This window comes from Lithobates pipiens, unplaced genomic scaffold (genome assembly GCF_037356315.1).
Source record: "Lithobates pipiens isolate NorthernLeopardFrog02 unplaced genomic scaffold, aLitPip1_a1.2 Scaffold_23, whole genome shotgun sequence".
NCBI classification, from domain to species: Eukaryota; Metazoa; Chordata; class Amphibia; order Anura; family Ranidae; genus Lithobates; species Lithobates pipiens.
The window spans coordinates 23,912,973-23,935,797 of record NW_027507785.1 but is presented as its reverse complement, the minus strand read 5'-3'; the positions used below and the strand labels follow the sequence as shown (position 1 = coordinate 23,935,797).

The 22,825-nt window shown below is 46.4% G+C and overlaps 1 protein-coding gene across 4 annotated transcripts in view; it reads left to right on the top strand.

The window, feature by feature from the left end:
* The window catches only part of LOC143927337 (uncharacterized), a 92,740-nt gene extending 70,361 nt beyond the window's left edge, over positions 1-22,379 (top strand). For 3 of the 4 annotated variants that reach the window (XM_077451344.1, XM_077451345.1, XM_077451346.1), the window contains 2 exons: positions 11,891-12,385; positions 17,328-22,379. In XM_077451344.1, the coding sequence (XP_077307470.1) occupies positions 11,891-12,385; positions 17,328-17,897 (1,065 nt within the window). In that variant the 3' untranslated portion in view covers positions 17,898-22,379. The remainder of the gene's footprint in view (positions 1-11,890; positions 12,386-17,327) is intronic. The other variant, XM_077451347.1, reaches the window with a different exon arrangement.
* Positions 22,380-22,825: the final 446 nt, after the last annotated feature.

Genomic DNA, 22,825 nt, shown 5'->3' with positions numbered 1-22,825 from the left:
GGTGTTTTACTATGTGGGAACATGTATTTTGGGGACATGTGTGTTATACATTGTGTACATGTTTTACATGTGTGTTTTACACTGGTGATCAGTGTGTAAAAATCTCTGTAAAAAACAGCTCATACTCACTGATCATCAGCCGGCTGCAGCGATCTGCTCTCCTCTCCTCACTGACAACTTCTGTGTGAGGAGAGGAGAGCCAATCACCTAGCAACCGGCTCTCTATTTACATTACATGATGGCTGTGATTGGACACAGCCATCATGTGATCAGGAGGGCCAATCACAGAGCCCTCCTGCCGATCGGAGATGCGCCGTGTCCGGGTGACATGAGCACATCGGGATGATGCCGCTGCGCGGGCATGCACGATCCGCCTCCTTCAGAGGGACGTTCCTGAACATCCCTCAGAAGGAGAGAGCGCCCACCCGGCCATACATATGCAGTGGCCAGGTGGGAAGTGGTTAAATAACAAACATGTTATACTTACCTCCATTGTGCAGCTCGTTTTGCACAGAGTGGCCCAGAACATCCTCTTCTGGGGCCCCCCATGGCAGCTCCTCCAAGCATCAGATAACCCCCTAGGAGAAGTGTTCTCACAGGGGGTTACCTTACGGGCGCACTCCCGAGTCCAGCATTTGCGCCCATAGACACGAATGCCAGACTCGGCCCCGTCACCCGTGTCATTGGATTTGATTGACAGCAGCGGGAGCCAATGGCTGCGCTGCTATGAATCTATCCAATCAAGAGCTGGGACCCCGTGGAGAGAGGAGAGCACATGCTCGCTGAGTGAATGAACGGCTAAGGCAAGTAAAACTGGGGGGAGGGCTGGGGGCCAGTCACCGCCAGGTGTTTTTTCACCTTAATGCATAGGATGCATTAAGGTGAAAAAACACAAGGGTTTACAACCCCTTTAAGTGTTTCTGGCCACCAGTTGCCCCACCCAACCCCTACCATGCCCAGCCCCTATACACGCCCTCATAAATTGTCATGAAATTACACTTAATGTTTTATACAGAATTAAATTGCACAAATAAATATTAACAACTTTATCACCCGTGCCCACTAACGCAGTCTCATCCGTATCCATCAATGCAGTGTGACCGGTGCCCACCAATGCAGCATCACCCGTGTCCATCATTGCAGCCTCACCCGTGCAGCCTCACCCGTGCACCTCACCTGTGTCCATCATTGCAGCCTCACCTGTGTGCACCATTGCAGCCTCACCTGTGTCCACCATTGCAGCCTCACCTGTGTTCACCACTGCAGCCTCACCTGTGTCCACCATTGCAGCCTCACCTGTGTCCACCATTGCAGCCTCACCTGTGTCCACCATTGCAGCCTTACCTGCGTCCACCATTGCAGCCTTACCTGCGTCCACCATTGCAGCCTTACCTGCGTCCACCATTGCAGCCTTACCTGTGTCCACCATTGAAGCCTCACCTGTGTCCATCATTGAAGCCTCACCCTTGCAGCCTCACCTGTGTCCATCATTGTAGCCTCACCTGTGTCCACCATTGCAGCCTTACCTGTGTCCATCACTGCAGCCTCACCTGTGTTCTTCATTGCAGCCTCACCAGTGTAGCCTCGCCTGTGTCCATCACTGCAGCCTTACCCGTGCAGAAGGGGCGGCCGGATCAGCATAGGAAGATGTGTTGAGGAAGAGGAGAGACAGCTTGCTCACAGAATGGAGTTTGCCCGCTGCAACAGCTTACATTAGGGTTGCAGTCCACACGCCGTCATACACTGCCCCGCCCTCCTGACCCCACACTTGTGACAGACAGAATGCACCCTGGCATTGGACCAGTGTTCTGTCTGTCACAGTTGTGGGGTCAGGAGGGCGGGGCTGTGTGTGACCGCATGTGGACTACAATCCTAATGTAAACTGTTACAGTGGGCAAACTCTGCTCTGTGACCCAGCTGCCCCCTCTCTTCCTCTGGGAGAATGGCTCCCATTCACCCCCGCCTGTTGGCAGTGCTCGCCCTCCTGCTCCCAGGCAGCCCAGCTCCTCACCAGCCCTCATTTCTCTTATATTCACAGACGGACACAGCTCCTCTCTTTAGACCATTGGGTTGATACGATACCTTTAGGAGAGGACTAGGCATAACATGTTAACATGTAATGAAAAAACTCAGAACTTCTAGCTCTGCCCAAGGGGCGGTCCCTTAGGCAACAACCCCTCTTGCAGCTTCAGTTTTATTTTGCCTAGTGAAGGAGAAGGACCTAGGAACCCCGATGGACCCATCGGTCCATGTTTTTTTCTGCAGAAGCTTTGCTTTTTGCGCAAGATTAAAGATCCGGGGATCTGCTATCAACAGCCGGCTGGGTGGCAGGCTGGATACCCTTATCCTTGTAGTCTCCCCAGCCTGGCCAGTAAGTGTGTGCAGACCAGAGCTACGAGCTGGTTCGGCCACAACAGGCCTCAGCTCCAGAGGTGAGGTGAGTGTTAATGCTCCAGGGCACACATATGACCAGGTTACTGATGTCTGTGTCACAGTGTGCTGGGCCAGCAGCCACCCTCTGTGGATCGGAGAGTGGGTCTGTGATGGAATGTCTCCCAGCTATGCAGGACTTATAAGTACAGCTCTCCCTGCTTCGGTGGGGCTGAGCAGCTGGGCATTCTCTGGGAGGTCGATTTGGGGCTCCCTCACCTCTTCTCTCCCTGTCCCTATCATCCCTCCCCGCCTCCCTGTGAGGGATGCTGCATGAGGCTGCTGAGCGGTGAGTGTGTCATATGCAGGGGCTCCCCGGGGGGGGGGGCTCTCACCTGGGGGGGGACTGTGCTGGCTGACTGTGCCCTGGATGTGTGTGGATCTCTCCCTGGGCGTGTCTGGAGGCTGTACCTGTCGATCGCTGTAGCACTGTTCACCGCCATTCTTGCCTGTTTGTTTTACTGTCCCTCATGGTATACAGTGTTCGGCGGCCATTTTTGGTGGGGCAAGGAGCAGCATGCTTTCCTGTAGCTCGGCGGCCATCTTCTCTGTGTTTATGTCCTTTATACTGGATGCTCGGCGGCCATTTTCTTGAAGCCTGAACACGTTTTTGGTCAGTTTCAAGGAGCAGCATGTTTTTCCTGTAGCTCGGCTGCCATTTTCCCTGTGTTTATGTCCTTTATTCTGGATGCTCATCGGCCATTTTCTTGAAGCCTGCGGCCCCTGCCTCCCCCCCCATCCTCCGGAGAGAGCTCTGACACAGACTCGAGCCCTGCTGAGGCTGGTGACCCCTGCTCTGTCGTTTTAGATGACGCTGACCAGGACCGTTCGGACAGTGAGGATCCGTGTGTGACAAATCGCTTGTTGGAACACTTATTACAGCTGTGTGTGATACCCTGAAGATTCAGGAGCCAGCAGATCCCTCTGCTGATGTGGGTCCCGTAAGCCAGCCCGTTCACCTAAGATGTTCCCATATCTGACTTATTTTGATAAGTTCATTTACAAGGAATGGGGTCGATCGCAACGGACCTTTTCCCGTCCCCAAATACATGGCGGTACGTTACCCCTTTGAGGAGAGCCCACGGACAGGAAGGCAGAGGCAGTGGCTCGTTCCTTGTTTACGGTTGTGGGGTCAACCATGCGACCAGTACTGGCATCCGCACTTGTGTCGCAGACACTAACCAAGTGGGCAAAACTGTTGCACCGAAAATTGGGAGAACAACAGGCTTCTCCTGTCTGCGTGGAACTAGCAGACCAACTAGTGCAAGAACTGAAGTACGTTTGCGTTGCAGCCCTGGATACCCTTCCTCTGTTGTCCAGGGCTTCAGTGTCAGCTGTGGTGCTGAGGCGCCTAATTTGGTTAAAATGCTGGTCTGCTGACCAGGCATCCAAAAAAACCTTGATGGATCTTCCCTTCCTTGGCGACCGTTTTTTTGGAGCCTCTTTGGATGACATTATTAAAAATGCCACGGGTGGTAAGAGTACACTACTCCCACAGGCCAGGAATGCTAAGGTGCCACGCCGTAGGCCAGCGCCCTCTTTCTCCGCTCACATATGGCTTTTTCGTCCGCCTGGGGCTTCAACCAAGCATCCCCAGCCCGACAGGACGACCTTTGAAGGACCAAAGCGTCCCTGGAACAGCAAGCCGAACAAGCCTGCAAACAAAAGTGCTACCGCATGAAGGTTTGCCCCCGCCCGCAACAACTTCGGGAGTTTGCAGGCCGGTGGACCTCTCGGCTGTCCGACCAATGGGTCTGCAATCTGATTTCCTCAGGCTACAAGATAGAGTTCCTCTCTTGGCCAAAAAACAGATTCTTCCCCTCCAGAATACCTGTACTACCGGCTCGCCGGGAGGCCCTATTGGGGGTGGTAAGGGACCTGCTGAGTCGCGGGGTGATAGTACCGGTTCTGGAACCAGAAAGTTTCCAGGGGTTCTGCTCAAACTTGTTTGTAGTCCCCAAAAATGAAGGGGTACTTTGTGAAAGTACAGAGGTTCAGAATGGAATCAGTTCGCTCAGTAGTCGCTGCAATCCATCAAGGGGACTCCCTGGCGTCCTTAGACATCCAGGATGCGTACCTGAACATACCCATATGCCTTTGGCACCAGAAGTTTCTGCGATTTGCAGTCGGGGAAGCCCACTTCCACCAGTTTGTGGCTCTCCCTTTTGATTGGCATCAGCCCCCCTAGTCTTTACCATGGTATTGGCTCGTGTTTTGGAGTTTCTGATCGTGGGATACCTAGATGTTCTTCTCCTGAGAGTGTCTTCCGCCTCAGAGTTAGAGGAGGATGTGGCGATCACCATGCAGACCCTGCAGGAATTTGGGTGGCTATTGAACCTAAAAAAGTCGGTGATCGTACCAACTCAGCGTTTGGAGTACCTAGGCTTGCTGCTGGACTCCATGGAAGCGAGAGTGTTTCTCCCTTCAGACAAGCTGCAGACTCTCAGAGCCATGGTAAAACTGTTGATGAACCGCAGGTGGTCGTCGCTACACTTCTTCATGTGAGTCCTGGGACTCATGGTGGCCTCCTTTGAGGCAGTGCCATATGCCCAGTTTCACACCAGAGTCCTGCAGAAGGAGATTTTGACAAAATGGGAAATTGTCCCTGGATCAGCAGATCACATCCTTCAGTGGGCAGAGCGACATGTACCGGCCCTGTCGGGCATTTACATCTGTGGAGAACTGGCAGACGGATTATCTAAGGCCGCGTACACACGGGCGGACTGTCTGCCCAACTTAGTCCGCCGAAACACATTTCAGCGGACAGTCCGCTCGTGTGTGGGCTTCAGCTGACTTTTTCAGCGGACAGTCTGGCGGACTAAGTCTTACGGAATTTCCGTAAGATTGTCCGTCCAAACTTGGTTTCAGTGGACAATCCGCCCGTGTGTGTGCCAGTCCGCCGTACTTTCTAAATGAGCGGACTTTTCCCGCCCGGAGAAAAGTCCGCTCATTTCGAGCGGCTATCCAGGTAGGCAGGGCCCGCCGCCTGGTATGGACTTAAAGGGGAACCCCAACGCTGAAAAAAATCGTGTCCCCCCCAAGTCCACAACAGACCCTTGTCCGAGCACGCTACCCGGCCGGCCAGGAAAGGGGGGCGAGCGAGCGCCCCCCCCACCCTGAGCCGTACCAGGCCGCGTGCCCTCAACATGGGGGGTGCCTTGGGGAAGGGGGGCGACAGCGGCGACAGAAGAACCGAAGAGGGGGGACAAGACCCCCGAAGTCGGGAGAAGAGGCCGGCGGCGGGGAGGAAGAAAGCCGGACTCCTCCGCTAGCAAAAGAGCTACAAGAAGATAGCGGAGGAGTCCGGCGAGAAGACCCCCGAAGACGGAAGACCCCCGGAGCTGTGCAATAAAATATTTTATCTCGTGTGTTGTGTTTTTTTTGGTACTTTTATTTTACAAGTGAATGGGTAGGGGTACATTGTACCCCATACTCATTCACATAGGGTGGGGGGCCGGTATCCGGGGGCCCCCTTATTAAAGGGGGCTCCCGGATTCCGATAAGCCCCCGTCCGCAGACCCTCGACAACCAACGGCCAGGGTTGTCGGGAAGAGGCCCTTGTCCTCATCAACATGGGGACAAGGCCCCCCCTTCCCCAAGGCACCCCCCATGTTGAGGGCACGCGGCCTGGTACGGCTCAGGGTGGGGGGGGGGCGCTCGCTCGCCCCCCTTTCCTGGCCGGCCGGGTAGCGTGCTCGGACAAGGGTCTGTTGTGGACTTTGGGGGGACCCCCACGCCGATTTTTTTCGGCGTTGGGGTTCCCCTTTAAGTCCATTCCAACGTCTCCTTCGCGGGCCCCGCCTACCTGGAGACCCGCTCGAAATGAGCGGACTTTCCTCCGCGTGTGTGGGCGAGTCCGTTCATTTCAAAAGTAGGGCGGATTGTATGGCGAACTTAGTCCGCCGTATTAGTCCGCTCAAAAAGTGCCGTGTGTGGGCAAGTCCGTTCATTCAAAAGTTGAACGGACTGTCTGTTGGATTGTCTGACGAACTTAGTTGGGCAGACAATCCGCCCGTGTGTACGCGGCCTAAGTCACCAGATGCTGGACCCAGGAGAATGGGCATTGCATCCGGAGGTGTTCAGGCTACTGTGCCTGCGATGGGGCACACCAAATGTGGATCTTCTGGCCTCCCATCTCAATCAGAAGGTGCCAAGATTCCTGTTCAGGATAAGAGATCCTTGGGCAGATGCGTCAGATGCGCTGGTGGCTCCGTGGGATCAGTACCAGCTGATCTATGCCTTCCCTCCACTGAAACTGTTACCATGTCTGCTCCGCAGAGTGGAGGCTGAGGGGATTCCAGTAAAACTGATTGCCCCAGATTGGCCCCCAGCGTCCCTGATACGCAGACCTAATGCGCCTGGTGGCAGACGCCCCTTGGCGACTGCCGTTACGAGAAGACCTTCTGTCTCAAGGTCCGATTCTCCATCCTGCTTTACCATCGCTGGTTTTAACGGCATGGCTATTGACAGCCAGGTGATGAGAAACCGGGGTCTTTTGGACTTAGTGATCCCAACTATGCTGAGAGCACAGAAATCTTCTTCTCAGGAGATATACCATCGTACCTGGAAGGCATACATCTCTATGTGTGAGGAGAAAGGATGGCGTCTGCGCTCCTTTTCTATATCCAGGATCCTGCTGTTCCTACAGCAAGGAGTAGACCAGAAATTGGCTTTAAGCACCATTAAAGGACAAATCTCAGCTTTGGCTGTCTTTTTTTCTGTGACCCCTGGCATCTAACTCTCTAGTGAGCACTTTTGTTCAAGGGGTCCAACATGTAGTTCCTCCGGTGTGTCCGCCGTTAACCCCGTGGTATCTGAACCTGGTGTTATCGGAGCTTCAAAAACCGCCATTTGAAAATATCAGAGAGATTCCTCTTTCCCAGAAAGTGGTCTTTCTAGTGGCTATTACATCGGCCAGGAGGGTTTTGGGCGGCCTTGTCTTGCAAGTTTCCCTATCTGGTTATGCACAGGGATAAGGTGGTGTTGCAACCGCAACCTATTTTCTGCCGAAGGAGGTTTTGGCGTTCCACATCAATGAAGACATTGTGCTACCATCTCTGTGTCCTAAGCCGACATATCCTAAAGAGGTGGCCCTTCATGCCATGGACGTGGTTCAGGCTCTGAGGGTTTTTTTGTCTGCCACGGTTCCATTTCGGAAGTCAGACCCCCTGTTTGTTTCGGTGGCTGGTCCGAAAATAGGCATGACGGTCTCGTCGGCCACCATTTCCAGGTGGATCAGACAGATTGTAGTACAGGCCTACGCCTTGAAGGGACAGGTGCTCCCCTTTCCAGTCATGGCCCACTCCACGAGGGCAATCGGAACATCTTGGGCCTTCCGACATCAAGTGTCTGTTGCTCAAGTGTGTAAAGTGTGACTTGGTCGTGTATTCACACTTTTACAAAATTCTACAAAGTAGATGTCAGTGCATCGGCTGATGCCCGTTTTGTCCGCAAAGTTTTGCAGGCGACTGTATAATTGCAATTGCACATAAATTTTTTCCTGTTTTTTGGGGGAAAATGCAGTACTTTTAAGTAAATGCACTGTTGCATTTCTTACCGCAGTTCTGGTGCGGTTTGAGGATAGTGCCTCTCTGTTGAGGAGCACCCTGTTTTTTTGTGGGTAAAAAAGTTTGGTTATTCCCACACACTGTCGTTTTTTTGTGGGTAAAGTTTGTACTAGTTCTCACATGCCATAATGGATGAAGTTTTATGCTGTTTTCCCACCCCTCGTTTTGGAACTGCTTGGGGACGTCAAAATGGTCTAAAGAGAGGAGCTGTGTCAATCGGTGAATATAAGAGAAAATAGGATTTTTTGTACTCACCGTAAAATCCCTTTCTCTGTAATTCACCGACTGACACAGCACCCCTCCTATTTTTCTTTACATAATACTGCTTGTTGATGTACTGAAGCTGCATGGTAGGCTGAGGGGTTGTTGAATAAGGGACCGCCCCTTGGGCAGAATTAGAAGTTCTGAGTTTTTTCATTACATGTTAACATGTTATGCCTAGTCCTCTCCTAAAGGTGGCGTAACAACCCAATGGTCTAAAGAGAGGAGCTGTGTCAGTCGGTGAATTACAGAGAAAAGGATTTTACAGTGAGTACAAAAAATCCTATTTTTCCACTCGCAAAATGCGAGGAGGCGAGTGGAAAATTTGAGGGCTGAAATAAATGTGCCGATTTTCAGCTCTAGTTAGATATAATGGACACCACGCTTCTGGGTTCTGCCATGTGTGATAACGTTATCCAGTAAGCCCCACCCCATATTTTATGTTATCTGGTTTCTCAGCCCCAATGAAAGGAGAGTATTGCGTTCCCAAAACACATTGGATTTGTCTTCCAAACTTTTGCCATAAGAAAGAAAGATTTACTGGACTTTTATTACACTTGTGGCCAGTACAGGGACAGGTTCATCCATCGCCACCCAGGGCAAGAATGTAAAAGTGCACTCCCTCTCCCCTGTCGCTAATGCAAGATGTAAAATGGGTGTACCACTCTGTACCCATTCTCTACCCCCTTGCTCCAGCTACCCATGGTTGGTATTGAGTAAGGGTGTACCAAATGGGTTTTTTGGTGCAGAGACCGATACCGAAAATGAATAATACACTAGGCCGAAAACTGAAACCGATACCAAACATGACTGATACAGAAACTTATTTAAAAAAAAATATTTTATACAGGAGATGGTCAACGACTGAGGACATGGTACAGGAGATGGTCAGAGACTCCAGAGATGGTACAGGAGATGGTCAGATACTGAGGACATGGTACAGGAGATGGTCAGAGAATGGGGACATGGTCAGAGAGTCAGAGACTGGGGACATGGTACAAAAGATGGTCAGAGACTGCGGACATGATACAAGAGATGTCAGGTCACCTTGAGGCGAGGTGACAGGTGCACACCGTAGGGATCAGGAGTGCACTGCAAGGTTGTGGACCCTACGGCTGACTGCTGCAGACAGGGGACGGATCCCACTGGGGTTAGAGCGTAAGATTCCCTGGGGCGCGGAGTCTAAGAGCCAGCAGGTGTTCACCAGCGCCTCTAGTGGTGAGGATGGGCTTGGCTGCAACTGGCTCCAGGTCGCGACCCCCAGGGTCCCCCAGCTCACACCCACAGTAGGCAACAGGAGGATAGGGATGATGAGGGACAAAGCCAAGGTCGGGGCCACAAGCAGACAAGAATAGTCGGGGACACGCCAAAAGGTCAGGATCACAGGCAAACAGGGATAGTCAAAGACACGCCAAAGTCGGTAACGGAAAACAGTAGAAGAGCACACGGCAGGAAACAGGAAGCTAACACACAAAGGTTGATCAGCAAGGCTGGCCTGCAGTGCACAGGTTAATATAGAGCTCCCTGATAGGAGCTAGGGTGGAGCCATGCCAGAGGATGGATACAAAAGCAGACAGGTGAGGGTCGGCTGGTCTCTAGATGAACACATGGGAACAGGTAAGCAGACAAGCTATTGCATAACCATGACAAGAGATCAATGCAGCCTCACCAGTGCCTGTCAGATGCAGCCAGCCAGTGTCCCCATTCACTAATGTCACACAAGTGGATGGGCCCGGGCCCACCCATTATGAAACCAATTAGCCCCTCAGGCTCTAATCGTGTGCTTCAAAAAAAAATGCTCTGGTCACATGATCTCTTCAGTGAAGAGCAGAGATCACCAAGGAACAGCTCCAGTGCCTGGCGATGACATCGCCCATAGGCTTATTATGGGTCATCCATTGTCTACTGTCTCTCCTCTCTACTGAAGGTACTGCTAGGAGCCAAAGCACCCTCAGAATAGGTAAGTGTAAGCATATTTCCTTTATCTGACTCTACTTGAAAGAGGAACATGAGATTGGCAAAAAGTGCAAGTCAGCAGCTACAAGTACTGTAGCGGTTGACTTTTATAAAACAGGTACTTGCCAGCCCAAGAAGTCCAGCACTGTCTTCCGTCTCGCACTGCCAGCTGTGACTTCTTGATCAGTCACAGTCAGCCCCCTATTGTGTATGCACGAGATGCGTTAATTGGTAGGCCGTTGATGTGAGCAAGTACCTGTAGAAAATGTACTTGTCGCCCAAAAAACTTTCTAAATGTGTAAAAGGGAAGGGGGGAGGATAGAATAGGGCACAATCAAATAAACATTCCCCGGGATTTGTTAAAATTCTTACCTCAGCAGTTGTAGTTTTCTACTTTCTGGCAGTTCACGTTATCTCAGTGCTTTTCCCCTGAAATTTTTGTCTTTACAGGAAGTTAAAGAGGAAGTAAACCCTGATGGGTGTTACTTCCTCTTTCATTCCCTGCAAAGGCAAAACATAATGGACTACTATGCATCGCATAGTAGTCCATAGTAGTCCATTATGTGTCACTTACCTGACACAGGAGCCAGCGAAGTCACCGCTGTCCCCTGTAGTCCGGCGCATCCATCTTTTCGATGGGGTCTCGCAGCTCCGCCGCTGTCATTCGGCGTCACTCCTGCGCATGCGCACGGGAGCCGACATGCGCGGCAGCTCCGTTGTTGGAAATGCCGCGCTCAGTGCGCCTGCGCGCCGCAGACAGCAGTACCTGTCTTCGGGCAAATATCTCCTAAACCGTATAGGTTTAGGAGATATTTCTTGGACCTACAGGTAAGCCTTAATCTAGGCTTACCTGTAGGTCAAAGTGGTTTGTAAGGGTTTACAACCACTTTAACAGTGGACAGTGCAGTCTCCAGCTGGGGTGTAGAAGGGGGGTGGCAGGCTAAGCTAGGCTATGGGGCTGGTGTTTCCATTGATTTACACAGTGTAGAGAGACACAATTCTAGTCCCTGCATGCAAGGATGGCTCCATAGCATGCTGCAAGAGAGAGGAGCCACCCTAAAACAGGAAACCTGGGGTAACAGTTATGGCAGCAGCTTAAACTGAAACAAGGCAAGGATTTAAAGATAAAGAAGCTGTATACTCAGTAAGTTATTAAATCTTCTGCTAAATGTGTTTAAAAAAATAAAAAAGTTTAATATCACTTTCAAGGGTTTGTAAAGGTTCACTTTAAAAAAAAAAAAAAATAATGTCATATTTGCCTGCTCTGTGCAATGGTTTTGCAATGGATCCTCCTCTTCTCAGATCCCCTGATGGTGCTTCTGGCCCCTGCCCTCTGCTAAGTACCCCCTTGAGCTGCTTATCTCTGGGGCACTTGTGCATGCTCGCTTCCAAGCCACCTCTGCCTCCCACTCTCTCCTCACTGGGTGTGATTGACAACAGTGGGAGCCAATGAGGAGGTAGAGACCTGGGAGAACTTCTGCTCTTGTGCACATCTCTGAATGGTGATCAGGCTCAGGCAAGTATAAGGGGGACTGAAGGAGGAGCTGCACACTAAAAAACACTTCAACCTTTAGAACCAATTTTAGCAATATTCAAAAAGAGTGTGAAAATCCTTTTTAAGAAAACAGCTATGATAAAATGGTTTTTTGTTTGTTTTGTTTTTTTTTTCATAATAGAACCCTTTGGCGATCAAACAATTCAAAAGAAAAATCTACTGTGAAGATGCAAAAGCTGTAAAAAAGAGACCCAATCCCGAAGGTTCAGATACAGATCACAAAAGAAACTTTGTATCTATTTCATGGAGCTCTTTAGAAACTGCTCCATGTGTTTCTAAAGAATTTCCAAGTTTCTCTTGTTATCCAAGTGAAATATCACCATCTAGAGAAAGAGTGGAACGAGCAGGGTCTACTTTATCCAAACCGTTGTTAAATATGAAGTTCCAAATTCCACAACCAACTTCTAGTTGTGAAGATTGTTCAGACTTTGACTCAAGATCCAGTTCGCCTTTTTCAGCAGTTACTATTTCCACAAATACTTCAGAAGGTTTTGAGTCCGACCAAAATGAAGAACCACTTGACATCAGGAGGAGACCAGAGCAAGCATCTACTTTATATCAACAAGCCGAAACAGCCCAAGACAAGATGGCTCAAAGACTTCTACATTGTGTGAGAGTAAGCCCTACCTATATTGTTACATTGTACTTCTCATCAGTGTAGCAGGTTGTATAGCATGCTACCTGATGAAATCTAAAATTATAAAACTTAAATTATGAGATTTAGAATGTGGTAGTCCACAAAGATCCAAGGGGTTCGGTCCCAGAAGGCTTTTGGGGTGGCTCAGAGTATCTACCAGAAAAGAAAATTGGGAGGCAGGAGAGCCTTTATGGTGTAGTTAATTGGCCCAAATGTGATAATTAGTTTAGTAATACAAAAAATTTTTTTTTAACTTACATCTGTTAAGGCTGTAGTAAAGACACTCAACCTTCCATGTGTGCAGGTAGAGAAATGGTTGCTATTGATGCCACAGTGATCCAAAAAACCCCGTTGGTGGTCTGTAGAGACACCTGTTGTCATAAGTCTAAGGATGGGTTGAAGTCACCTAGATTTAAAGCGGGAAAAAAAAAACACTTACATTCCCGGCATTCCGGAAATGCTAACTTTCATGTTGGTTGTGCTCTCAACCAAACTTTCAAACCATCCAATGGCTGGTGTCATAACTGATCACATGTGCAGCATTATGGCAGTTGAAGAATTATTAGAGGCCAAGATGGCAGCTTTCTCTACTGAAAACGATAGGATTACTTCCACTTTAATAACCACTGAATCAATTTTTCTGTGAAATAAAGCAATTTGATGTTATTAAACCAGATGACTCATCCTTAGATTTGATTTATGACAATGGGCACCTCTGTCAATCAGACAACTGATTGGATTTTTTTAGACCTCTTTTAACTCACTTACTGTAGTTCAAACACCCACCTGAGATCCCTATGTAGGATCCAGGATTGGGGTCATTGTAGCCTCTTTTAACTCCATTTGTTTTAAACTATAATATCCAATCAGAAGTCGATTTTATTTTATTAAATAAATGTGATAAGGATTTGGAGAAAAAGACTGTGATGAAAGCCACAGCAGCTTTGGGCTTTGTTCACACGGGCCTCAGCTTGTAGAAGAACAGTAAGTCCAATGTGATTTTACAAAGCATTTTTTACAATCTTTCAGCCAGGCTAATGTTGGTATTTTGAAGCCTTTAAAGGGTTTTTGAGTCCCCCACGCAAAAGGCCTAAAGTGCACTTGCCATTTCATCCATCTTACAGCAGAATTTGTATTTTATATATATATATATATATATATATATATATATATATATAGATCACCAAAGTTGAAATGAAAAGAGACTGTAGTCTAGCAGAGTGTAGGAGCCTGCAGGAGTGGAAGATCAGGTAAGTAAAACTGCTTTACCTGTTCCCCTAGACATAAACATGCAGTTAACCCTTGCAGTGTGGGAGTAGCTTACCTCTTTCAGTTTAGTTTAGTTAGGCAGCAGTAAAAGGATTATTAAAGAATATAAGATATCCATTTGCTAGAGAAACAAATGACTCTGAATATTTCTTTTGTGACTTTAAGTTTTTTTGGGTCACTCATAACCACTTTTAACCATTTGTCTGCCAAGGTACGTGTAAAAAAGGCATGGTAGACAAGTGGTTAAACCAGGCTTTAACAGGCGACTAAGGGCTTTCTGTTAAAAGTGATCCTAGTAGCTCCTGGTGGCACCTGCGAGGGTTCCCAGGCTCCCACTTTCCCCTGATGGCAGGAAACAGCTTCCACAGTGAAAGCAGAAAGAACTTGGGGAGCATCCATTCCGCGATCCCTCCTGCATCTAATGGCCCCAGGAGCGCTATGTATAATGTCACATCCAGGGTCACAGCTGTCATTCTTCGACTAGTGTAGCTGCTGATTCAGCTTTTTAAACATGATCTGTGTTTGGAAAGCTGTATTGGAGGACAGGGAAAGCATTGGGGGTCTAATCCAGCATGTTTCATCACATGGCCAGGAATTCCTGGCCATGTAAGCACAGGGCAGGGATAGTAGGCAGCGACATCATTGATCAACATGTCCAGCATACACAACAGTGCTACAGTCAAAGTGACATTTACAAAGAAAAACATGATACAGTTTAAATTGCTGGCAAATTTTTTATTTTTAAATAGAAGCCATAAGGGAAATTTTGCCAGCAATTTCCAACCATTTTCTTTTGTAACGGTTAGTGCTTTAAAATAAATGTTTTTGCCTTCCATCTGCTATTTTTTTTACAACCCTTTTGGTTATTATCCCAGAAAATAGTATTTTTTTTATTTGATAGATTTGTCTCCTATTGACTTCAATGGGTTTGAGTTTGGCATCCTTCTTTGAAGTTCAACCCTGTTCGAATGGAACACAGGGCAGATTGACTCATTCCTGTTCAGGAATGGAGTACAAAATACAAATGTGTCACAGTTAAAGATGGGCCGAACACCGCCCTGTTCGGTTCGCAGCAGAACTCCCAAACAGGGGAAAAATTCTAACCCGAACAGCGAACCCCATTGAAGTCTATGGGAGCGAACAGGAAAAATCAAAAGTACTAATTTTGAATCTTTATGCCGCATACACACGACCGGACTTTCTGGCAGAAAAGGTCAGACTGTCTTCCTGACGGAGTTCCGACAGACTTTCGAGTTACGACAGACTTCCGAACGAACAGACTTGCCCACACATTAACAGACCAATGTCCATTCATTTTGAACGTGATGGCATATGACAGGACTAGAAAAGGAAGTTCAATAGCCAGTAGCCAATAGCTGCCCTTGCGTCGTATTTGGTCTGTCAGACCAGCGTACAGACGAACGGTTTTCCCGATTTTGATTCCGTCGGATAGATTTGAAACGTGTTCTATTTCTAGGTCCGTCAGAATTTTTGAAGACAAAAGACCAATGAAGCCCACACACGATCGTAATATCCGACGGAATGATTCCGTCTGACCTTTTCTGCTGGAAAGTTTGGTCGTGTGTACGAGGCATTACTGTATATGCAAGTAATTGTCCATAAAAGGGGTCCGGGTAAGTGTGACAATAAAAATAAAAAATTCCTTTAAATATAGTACCAGGGGGGGGGGGGGGGGGGGTCCCTTAATGTGTCTGTAAAGTGGGGCATCTTTTGCAATTATATTTCTAAAGAAAAAAAAAACAAGTCAAATGTTGAGGGCATGTGGCCTGGTATAGTTCAGGACCTGCCAGGCTGCATGCCCAGATAAGGGTCTGGTATGGATTTGGGGGGAACCACACACCATTTCTTTCTTTATTTTTTGGCATGGCATGGTATTTTTGGCCTGGTATGGACTGGGGGAACCGCATTTTTTTTGTTATTCAGCTGTCTGCAAGGAAACCCATTGACAGCTGATGACTCATTGGTTGTTAAGGATGCTGCGGCCAGCTTCCCGGCCCCGCTCCTTAACAATCAGCTTATACTACGTCCTGATTGGGCAAACCTTTGCCCAATCAGGGTGCAGCGTGCAGGTCGTTCGACGAGACGCACACCCACCAAACACCCTGCAAGTTTGGGTGTGGGACAAACTCATGCATGAGCCAACCATTCACCCAAAATTAGTCACAGTCTACGAGGTGCATAGAAGAGCAGTACCAATCTGTATTGGGTCACTCTAGGTTAGCACATTATGAAAAACTGTTTTGCTGACACAAGATCCCTTCATCCCTTCTAGGTAAACTCCTAAACTATATAGCCTATACAAGGTATATATATATCAGTTCGCAGAATGTGTTTATGAAATATACTTATCCTCTTTTGTAGACTTAATTAAAAAAGAAAATAGAGTAGGGGTATCTTCTGTTGTGCAGTTGATTTGGGTGTCATGGTCAGGGGTCAGGCCAGTAGCTATAGCAGTAGAGAGGCTCCCCCCGACAATCAGGAAAAGCACACAAATAGGTGACCTTGGAGGATGACACAGGCTCACTCAAGGTGTACTCCTGGGGGTGGAGATTGTTTTTTCTGTGTTAGTAGCAGGTTGCAGTTTTTAGGATCACCCAACAAGGAAACGAGCAAGCTGGGGTTCAGTAGAAGATATAGCAGGTAGAGATCAAGCTGAAGAAAAGTCAATAGATAAGCCAAAGGTCGATGGTTGCAGGTTGGGATCAAGCAAATTCATAGTCGAGGTACAAGCCAAAGGTCGATAATGAATGGTTGCAGGTAAGCAAAAGAGTGACATATTGGCTGGAGATAGCACAATGATCTGGCAAATAGGAAGTGCGGAGACATAGCTTAAATCAGGAAGGTCATGGGAGGAGAAAAGAGTTCAAGGTTCATGAGAAACAAGAGACCAGATTGTTTTAACAGATCAGCCAGGGAGTGGTCCAGGATCTAAGCTGGAGCTATTGCCAGATACAGCAGAGGTCGTGGGTTCAGATCCTGACAGTTGGCATGGGTGGCAATAGAAGAAAATTATCAAATAGGAGAACAGGCATGGAAGGATATGGAAAATAATGTGATCAAATAGGAGAGCAGACATGGGTGGAAATGGAGGATAATGATTACACAGGAAAGCAGGCATAGAAAGCAATGGATGGCAATGCCCAAATTCATTAAAAAAAAAACATATCGTCTATAAACTTGTGAATATAATTAAAGGCACCATTTTTTATTTTTGTTTTTTGGATAGATTGGACAGGGATTAGAACACCTTTCATGTTTTTATTGCTGCCTGTGTCCCATTAGGGAAACTCACCCTCTCATTTTCATGTTTGCCATTATCATTGAAAGTGAATTTAAAAAGAAAACCCCAACTTTTGAGTTGACACCAGAACAGTATTACAAGGGAAATCTTCAATGGGGACACTAGTTCTGGGGACAACCAGAGATTCCCTCACTTTTGATTCCACTTTCTATTTGGGCTGAGGGGCAGGAAGTTAGGGAAATCTCCCCAATGGGACACAGGTGGCAAAAAAAGAAACTGACAAGTGTTAAAGCCCTCCCTTTCTTTATCCAAAATGAAAAAGTTTTGCCTTTTGTTCTACTTTGGGAACACAGCTATGATATTGCTTGTGTTTTTTTTTGTTTTTTTTAGTGTCCTTTAGCGATGGAACAAATCAAAGGAAAAATGTACTGTGAAGATGTAAAATCTATAAAAAACAGACCTAGTCCCGGAGGTTCAGATACAGATCACAAAAGAAAATTTGGAACAATTTCATCCACCTCTTCTATTTTGGAGCCTGCAGTTCATTTAGAAACCTCTCCATGCATTCCTGAGGAATTTCCAGGTTTCTCGTGTTATCAAAGTCAAATATCACCATCTAAAGAGAGAGCAGTAAGAGCAGGGTCTCCTTTATCCAAACCGTTGTTAAATATGGAGCCCCAAATTCCCCAACCAACTTTTATCTGTACAGGATGTTCAGATTTTGACTCAAGATCCAGCTCACCTTTCTCAGCAGTTTCTATTTCTACAAATACTTCAGAAGGTTTTGAGTCTGACCAAAATGAAGAACCATTTAGCATCAGGAGGAGGCCAGACCAAGAATCTTTTTTAAGTCATGAAGATGAAACAACCCAAGATGAGAGGTCTCAAAGGCTTCTACAACGCGTGAGAGAGCTTAACGAGCAGGTGGAGAACATACGTGCTAATAAAACAAAAATCTAAGTCCTGCATATTTTCTTACATTATACTAGTCATCGGCATAATGAGTTGCATGGTATTTGAAAAGTTGTTACAAAGTTAATTTCAACTTATGTAGTCAGATTTGAGGAAATGTTATATGTGTGTTATGTTTGTTGTGTGCTCCTATTCACACAACATATTTTTTTTTTCTAATATTTTTTACCTTTTAGAATTCTCTTAGGAGACAGTGTCATGACAGACTGTAAGTGTTTCTAAATGTTCAGTGTGGGTCTGTCCCAATAGAAAGGCTTAGGACAGGCTAAGTTCCCTCTCATTGACATGCAAATTGGAGAAGTCATAACTTGTAACCCATTGTTACAACAGACAGTTGTGTTCCTATGGATATGTAGGTGATTTTATAGCATATGTATTTGTTAGTATATTTTTGAGACCATGTGTTTTAAAAATCTAATTCTCCCCCTACTGATATGCAACTGTACCAGTTGGACTGGTCCCAGGGGAAACTCTTTACAGGATATGAGGCAGAGGATGTTAGGGGGAGGGGGTTAGGTTTTGAAAGAAGCATGTGGGCAGACAAAGTAGAGTTGTGTTTTGGGAGACAAAGAGTCAAGACATGGCTGCTTCAAGCTGGAGGAATTTGGGGAAGTTTTGAGTTGGACTTTGACCAAGGAACCATGAAGGACTTTACATTTTGATTCCATCTCTAAGTTGAGTAACTGTTTAGATTACTTATTGCATACATATTGTACATGCTTATTTTGGTAGAAAGGATAATTGGCTTGTGCATGTTGTAGGTATATTTTGTAAACTATGAATTGTGTTTTGTTCAGTTGTATTTGCAGCTTTTCTGTTTGGTAAAAGCATTGATACACTACAAAAGTCTAAGCTTTCTTGGTTTTACCGCAAGAACCTTTATCAAAGTCGAAAGCAAAACATTTGGGGGCTCGTCCGGGATTTGCGCTAAAGCTCAACTGAAGTAGACCTGTTTTTCTGTTGTGTGTTTTGTAGCTTGTGCTGAAGAAACTGTTTAGGAAGAGTGAGATTGCAAAGGTTTCTGGTGTCCAGGAGGAGAAGCATGCACCCTGCCTGCCTTGGCCAGAGATAGTCAGTGGATGTTTGTTGCACTTCCTGCATGTTCTACATATTTAATCTGAAAAGAGGAAAAAGGCAGAGTTAGAAATAGACTTGTTGAAGGAGCAGCTTGCAGTGGCATCCACGTGTTTGGAAGAATGACCATGAAGGGTGGCAGAATGGATTATGATGGAAAAGAAGGAAAATGACCAGAGGAAAGGCATAGAAGGAAGAGAGGGAGAAGGTCCATAGATGGGAAAAGAGTCGGCATAGATAAAGGTGGAGGAGAATAATGCAAGGGAGGAGCATGAAAAATGTCAAAAGAGGAGTGGAATGACCAGTAAGTAAAACAGGAGAAGAAGGGTCAAAGTGGGAAGGAGAGTGGGCATGGGTGAAAGAGGAGTTAAAAATGTAAACTAAGAGTAGGTATGGCGGACATGGAAAAGGATCATAGAGGGGAGAGAAGTGGAGTGGGTATGAAAAGAGGTGAAGAAATGACAAGAGATCATGGGTATAGATGAATGTGAATGGGAATAATCACAGTGGGGAGGAAAGCAGGTGAATAATGGACATAAAAAGAGAATGATTATGGAGAATGATCACAAAGAAATGGAGAATGGGCAAAGATGAAAGTGGAAGAGAAGAAGAGGTGGCATGGAGTTAGGCAATAGTGATAGCTGAGAAGAGGAGACTGAGCATTAATGCAAGTAAAAGAAAATGATCATATGGGTAAAGAATGTGCTTAACCGGTTCCCGACCGGGACACGCCGATGTACGTCGGCAAAATGGCACGGGCAGGCATATTGGCATACAGGTACGTCCAATCTTCAATTCTGCCCTGCCATTGTGAGCGCGCCGCTGGTGGCGTGCTCGCGTGTCGGTCGGGACCCCCGTGAGTCCGGTCGATGGTCCCGCGGACTCGAATGCCGCGAGCATACCTGCGATCGTCTCACGGGGCGGCTGAATGGAGGAAATACAGTGTAAACAGCATTTCCCCATTCTGCCTAGCAACTAGTGATGCTGATTTCTGCTCCATATGATTGGAGCAGAGATCAGTGTTCACTAAATGAAAGCCCAGCCCCCTCACAGTTAGTAACACACCCCTAGGAACACTTAACCCCTACACTGCCACCCACTGGTTAACCCCTTCACTGCCAGTGTAATTTACACAGGAATCACTGCATTTATATAGCAGTGATTACTGTATAAATGACAATGGTCCCGAAAATGTGTCAAAAATGTCCGATGTGTCCGCCGCAATGTCGCAGTCACAATAAAAATCACTGGTCGCCGCCATTACTAGTAAAAAAAAAACAATAAAAAATTATTAATAAAAATGCCATAAAACTATCCCTATTTTGTAAACGCTATAACTTTTGCGCAAACCAATCAATAATCGCTTATTGTGATTTTTTTTACCAAAAATATGTAGAAGAATACGTATCGGCCTAAACTGAGGGAAAAAAATGTTTTTTTTATATATTTTTGGGGGATATTTATTATAACAAAAAGTAAAAAATGATGTGTTTTTTTCAAAATTGTCGCACTATTTTGTTTATAGCGCAAAAAATAAAAACCGCAGAGGTGATCAAATACCACCAAAAGAAAGCTCTATTTGTGGGAAAAAAGGACGTCAATTTTGTTTGGGAGCCGCGTCGCACAACCGCGCAATTGTCAGTTAAAACGACGCAGTGCCGAATCGCAAAAAGTGGTCTGGTCTTTGACCAGCAAAATGGTCCGGTCTGTAAGTGGTTAAAAAGTAAAGGATAATGGTGACAGGGAAAAGTGGAGAAGGGTCATAAGGGAGTGAGGGTGAGAATAGATAGAAGAGTAGGAGAATGGTGAGAGAGGGGAGTGGTGAAGAATTATCATTGGGGTAAGAGAAGATATGGTAGAAGTTATATAGATAGAAGTGAAGAATAGTGATAATGGTCATCTTGGGAGACAACTATAGGAATACATGCCTGATCACTGTACTCCCAAAGACCTGTTGCCTGGGAACCATCCATTTGCCATAACAGGCTGGCGGAGAAATAATACTCATTGATCTTCTGATGACTTAATTTAATTAACACATTGACTAGTAGGACCCCCTGTGGGTATTTACTGTCCACACTTGTTCAGGATTGCAGCACTCTTGTCAGGGGGCAAACAGTTTATGGTCATATTTTCAACCTGTATAGTCAACTTCACCATTGGAACTCAGGGGGGTCACACACAGGACATAAGACAATGCAGATCCTGTTGGACAATAATAACAATAATAATAATTCCACAAACATGGATATGGTTTGCTGGGATCCACCTAATGGGAGTATTCCAAAATTGGACAAGAAGCCTTTGTGTTAAAGATTCAGTGAGAATGGTTGTGTTAATTTAGAAAGAAGATCCCTTCTCCCATATCCCTACCACTATTTAGATTGATAGAAATGCTGAATGGAGGATAATGATCAGAAGAGAAGAAGGTAGACATGAAAGGTGAATGATCATGGATGGAAGAGGACAATTGCCAGAGAGAAGAGAGAGGAGGAGAAAAATCATAGAGGGGAGAAAAGTAGGTAAGGATAAAGGTGGAGAAGCATGATTACTGAGGGGAGGAGCATGAGCAATGATGGAAGACTAGTAAAATGACTAGGGACTATGTACGGGTGGACAGGAGGATAATGACTGAAAAGGGAAGGAGAGCGAGCATGTGTGGAAGAGGGGAAAAATACCAAAAAGAAGAGTAAGTATGGTGGAAAAGGAGAAGATCGCGGAGGGGAGATGTGTGGACTGGGTGAGAATAGAAGTACAGGAAGGGCATTCATTGGTCAGGATGATAATGAGCATAAGGGTGAATGAGTGTGGAGAATGATCACAAAGGAATGGAGAATGGAAAATAATGAAGTGGAAGAGAAATACCACAGATGGGAGCATGGAGTTAGGAGGGGATATTGGTGGCTGAGGGGAGGGCATCAATTTATCAATGGAAGTGGAAGAGAATAATCTTAAGGGAGAAGGCTGGATTCAACCTATGCATTTTAGTGGTTTTGGCATTTTGCAGATTTGCACTACAGTCTATTTAACATGGTTTCCTATGGAACCCGTTCTGTAGTGCAAATCTGCAAAATGCAAAAAGCACAAAAAATGCATATGCGTGAATCCAGCCGAAAAGAGTGTCTGAATAGAAGTAAAGGATAATGATGACAGAGAAAATTGGAGATTGGCCATAAGGGGGGTGAAGATGAGCATATAGATAGAAGAGTAGGAGACTGGTAAGAGAAAGGAGTGATGAAGAAATATCATTGGGGTAAGAGGGTAGATATGGCAGAAGTGATGTGGATTGAAGGGAAGGATAGTGATGACAGAGGACATTTGTATTTGTCAGAGGACCATTTGTAATTAGAATTTGTGTATCTCTATTTGTGAATAAACTCAACCCTTATTTTATCATCCAGTTGTCATTAATTTGATCAAGATACCCGAAAACAGAGCACATTCTTCAGCGTATAATGCCTAAATCATTATTGTGATTGTTTTTAAATTACCAATTTCTTTTACGAGACTCAGCACGGTTTATGCGACAGCTGCAGGCTGGAAGACCTATACAATGCAATGAGAGTCTGGCAGCAGCCACTTTATGTGGTTCTTGAGGCTGAAGGTTTTTTTTATCTTCTTGCATTCTATGCATGAAGGTAAAAACCTTCAGTATGCAGTCCCCCCCAGCCCCCTAATACCCAAGCTTGATCATGATCCAGCAATGTGCACAACAGCAGCCGCTCTCCCAGGTTCACCTCTTTATTGGCTGAGAGACATCAGCAAGAGATATTGTCTCCCACTGCTGTCAATCACAGCCAGTAGGGAGGGAGCGTGGCCGAGCCCCGATTTGTGTGTCCTAT